Source organism: Lipotes vexillifer, unplaced genomic scaffold (assembly GCF_000442215.2).
Source record: "Lipotes vexillifer unplaced genomic scaffold, Lipotes_vexillifer_v1.1 scaffold61, whole genome shotgun sequence".
NCBI classification, from domain to species: Eukaryota; Metazoa; Chordata; class Mammalia; order Artiodactyla; family Lipotidae; genus Lipotes; species Lipotes vexillifer.
In genome coordinates, this window is record NW_006787051.1 from 1,395,524 (window position 1) to 1,399,605 (window position 4,082).

At 52.7% G+C, this 4,082-nt stretch overlaps 1 protein-coding gene across 1 annotated transcript in view; it reads left to right on the forward strand.

Annotated features, from left to right (window-relative positions):
* PPFIBP2 (PPFIB scaffold protein 2) overlaps positions 1-4,082 on the forward strand; it is a 113,690-nt gene that overhangs the window by 99,730 nt on the left and 9,878 nt on the right. Inside the window, exons 15-16 of the mRNA XM_007459834.1 lie at positions 1,325-1,466; positions 2,151-2,279. Coding sequence (XP_007459896.1) covers positions 1,325-1,466; positions 2,151-2,279 — 271 coding nt within the window. The remainder of the gene's footprint in view (positions 1-1,324; positions 1,467-2,150; positions 2,280-4,082) is intronic.

The window sequence follows — 4,082 nt, forward strand, 5'->3', positions numbered from 1 at the left end:
CATTCCTCTTCCCCTCCCACTTAGACACCTCACTCCCCCCTCCCCCCTGCCTGGCCCTGCCCCCTCCTCCTCTGTCCTCCTGATCTCCTCTTTCCTGTCTCCGCCTTCCTCTCTGCAGCCTCCCTATTACCCATAGGATGATATCATGTGCTCTTCCCAGGGAGAGCGTTTCCTTAGAGAAGTGGAATCAGTGGCCACTGGGGCAAGGATGTCAGTCCCCAGGTATCCTTCTGGTGCTTAGCATCTGAAATGGAGGTCTCTGCACAGTAGGCTGTATTTCCCCAACAGCAGCAGCAGATCAGAGGGGCCCAGAGAGGAACATTCTGGTCCCGACAGAGCTGTCCCTCCCCCTGACTCCTCCTCCCTGGCTGTTCCCCGAGCCAGCCCGTGGGTTGGCTTCTGCCCTTGGCCAGTCCTGCCTTTGGCTGCAGGAACTCCAGATAAGCCCTTGAATGAGTATGTCCTAGCAACACTCAGACTGTGGACTTCCTGCAGCTTCGGACCATTCTCGTCTGATCTAAGTGAGCTCTGGCACCCACACAAGAGCAGTGGGTGGCCCGGTGTATTCAGTCCCCGCTGCCCCCCGCCCCTCCCCGCATGTGGATGCCTCACCGGCCAGGAAGCAACTCCAGGAGCATTTGGTCCCCTCACATAGGGCTGCCTCACTGCCGTGACCCTGTAGGTCAGGCTCAGTCACCATTCACCCCCATCCTTCCTCGTGGGATTAGTTTTCTTTCTGTTTGAGTTTTTCCCTCTTGCTTGATGACTCTTGTTTATTTCTTTGCTTCCCTATAACTCTGTTGGGCTGGACTTTGGCCTCTCTTGCTTCTTCGTGTGGCTTCTCTGCTTCTTGGTTGGCTGGAGATCGTGGCCGGAGTGTCAGTGCCCCCGTGCTAGGTACTGTACCCCTTCCAGGTGAGGTGGGGAGTGAGATTCCCTTATTTCCCTCCGGCGACACCCTCCCTTTCCTGAACATTCAGCCAGGTCCCCCTCCTGCTTGTATTCCCGCATCTCCCTGGGGGAAAAGAGAGGAAGCTCCTTGCTGGAGTCACCCTGCAAGTTTTGGGACCCCAAACTCTTAGAATTTGAAGACATTCGCTCACCCAGATTTGAAACCTTAAGCTCGCTAACTCCCCAGAGAGAAAACCTGGAGTGTGCCTGAGCCCCTGCTGGTCTCTGAGATCTTGCTGTAAAGCTCTGTCCTAAAGGCAGAGCTGGGCAGACATCCTGACTCCCACTGAAGGGATGGCCCAGGCTCGGGGAGGTTTGCAGAGCTCATGTTCCTTCCTGTCATTCACATATCATGCCGTTCTTTCAATCTCAGGAGACACAGAAAGCGGTTGGGACGACACTGCTGTGGTCAGTGACCTCTCATCCATGTCATCGGGCACCGAGTCCAGCCCCCAGTCTCCCCTGACACCAGATGGTAAACGGAGCCCCAAAGGCATCAAGAAATTCTGGGGAAAGTAAGTCGGTGATGACCGTAATTATACTGATTGGAATTAATATTGTTTCCGAGTGGGCAAAACATCTCCATAACCCCCTGTATAATTAGATGCTGGAACAGCAGTAAGTACAGAGTGGTTATGTGTAGAGAGAAGACTTTGAATCACTTTTTAGGGCCCAGAGAAGGAGAACTATGAAAGGAGCCCATTAAATATAGCCAGTTGCCTTACGTGTCATTCATTTTAGGCATCCATCCATCCCACAGACCCTGAGCACATCCTCTGAAGCTTACATATGTGCTTTGGAGAGGTACATGGATGAGACCAGTTTCTTCCTCTGCAGGACTCAGTCTGTGTCTTAAGAAATCTTTGAAGACAGAAAGATGAGTCCTTTCTGGCCCTGCTGACCGAGTCTGTGAAATGAGGCAGAAACTGGGGCCTCCTCTCAGGCAGCAACCTGTACTTTGACCCCCGGGGAGGGGGGCCCAATCCCAGAGGCAGGGTTAGAATTGAGTCTGGGTCTGGCCAAGGAGCTGTCACAGGTCTTGATGCTGGACCTCTGGGGAAGCACCGGGAGGCAGGGGTTCCATCCCAGTGCCCCAGAGCCCCGGTTATGGCTCGTGAGGCCGTATGTGTGGGAGGCGTGCACTGACTACCGGCTTTCAGCCTGCCCTCTGACGTCTCCACGGATTCCTCTCCACACAGAATCCGAAGGACTCAGTCAGGAAATTTCAACACCGATGCCCCAGGGGTGACCGAGTTTCGACGAGGTGGACTCCGGGCAACTGCAGGGCCAAGACTCTCTAGGACCAGAGACCCCAAGGGTCAGAAAAGGTAAGCCTCCCTCCAGTCCATCTACAAGGAACTGTGTAAAATCCTGGCTACGCTGGAGTGCAGATGGGGGCTGGATGCCCCAGAGCCTCCAGAGATGGAAGGCAGGACCCCCTAGTGCAGAGCTTCTCGACCTTTCCCCTTTGACATGTGTGGACATTGCTCACGCTTATTTATAGGTGCACCGAGGTAAAGGCAGAGGCTGCCTATAGCCAGAGGTGCTGCGGCGGGAGGTGGCGCTCCGGCCCCCCTGAGAACCCCAGCAGCTCTGCACATCTGCAGTCCACTCTGGGCAGGGCCTTGGCGTGATAGGTTGAGAGGCTCCGCTGCAGCCATTCAGAGCACAGATGCTGGAGTGAGAGACCTGGGTTGGAATCTCTGCTTAACCACTTCCTAGCAGTGAGCCCTAAACCAGGTTCTGTAACTTCTCTACACCTCAGTTTCCTGATCTCTGAAGTGGGACGGGGGCGGGGTGTGTGTGTGTGTGTGTGTGTCGAAAACAAGTATTTGTGAAAGTTCTTGTGAGCATTATGTGAGCTCCTGCACATCTAACCCTGGTATCAGCTGTCTGCCGTTCAAGCGTCACCTTCCCCTGGGAGACTGGGGAGAGAGCAGCACCTGCCTCTGGGGCGGGGTCCCCTCCTTCCACACAGACCTCTACAGAAGGGTGCTGGGGTGCCAGTCTGCCCTTATCCCTCATGACGTGCTGTACCACACCTTCCTGAAGGCTTAACTGGAGGGAGTTGTAAAGGGATCAAAATGGGAAGTTTTGCATGACTGTTCCCATCACGCCCTAATGAAAAAGCATCAGTAATGAAACTTTCCCAGAGATCGCCCTGGTGGACCCCCTCCAGTCACCAGCTTTACCCCGCTTCCTCAGATCTCCCTGCTCTGAGGAGAGTGTCTCCCTTCCGACTTGCCCAAGTGAATCTTTACTCCTATGTCTTAGGGAAATCCTTTTCTGCACCCTCTGCTCCCATCAGATGATCCCCAAAATACATTGTCTCCAGCGGAATATCTCCTAAAGTCTGAGTTACTCAGCCAAGGTCAGGCTTCTGGGGGCCTTCCTCAGGATTGGACTGTGACATTTTAAATCTAACCAAACAGTGAAAAGTAAGATTTAACCCTCTTAAATTTCATCCCCCTAAGACTGCCATATACCAGAGCCAAGTGCAGGTAATTACTGAGTAAGATGTGCATGACTCACATGTTAATTCTAGAAACCGTACAGTCTAGATCCCAATGAAGGGGGAAGAATGTTTCCCTGGTGCAGCATATTGTTCACAGACCTGACCCCCGCCAAAGAAGGGAGCACACACGGATGCACCCTGCCTCCCCACTCAGCCCCCCTCAGGTCCCTAGGCTTGGCCAGGCACTCCCATGTACACGCTCAGGACCTTTGGTGAGCATCCCCAGATCCATCCTCCAGGTGCCTTACAGAGAAACCTGAGGATGCGCAGCCTCCTGGTTCTGCTCCCCCAGGATCGTGGAGTGGTGTTTACGCTTCTAGTCACAGAAAATGCTCAGTAAACGTTAGCTTTTAGAGGCTAGAGAATCTAAGCATATGGTCTGAGAAGGCAGAGACCAATTCAGAGACATTAGAAAATGAGCCAAAGGAAGCATATCCATGTAGTCCATGAAAAGAGAATTCTAATCTACTTGGTAATCTTCTGACCTTAGACGTGAGTGTTTCTGATGGTTCTGAGATGAAAAACTAAAGCCACCAGAGCTTGCATGATGAATTTTTGTTCCACTTCTGGCTTTTCTTTAGGAATGATTTTTTTTTTTTTTTTTTTTTTTTTTTGG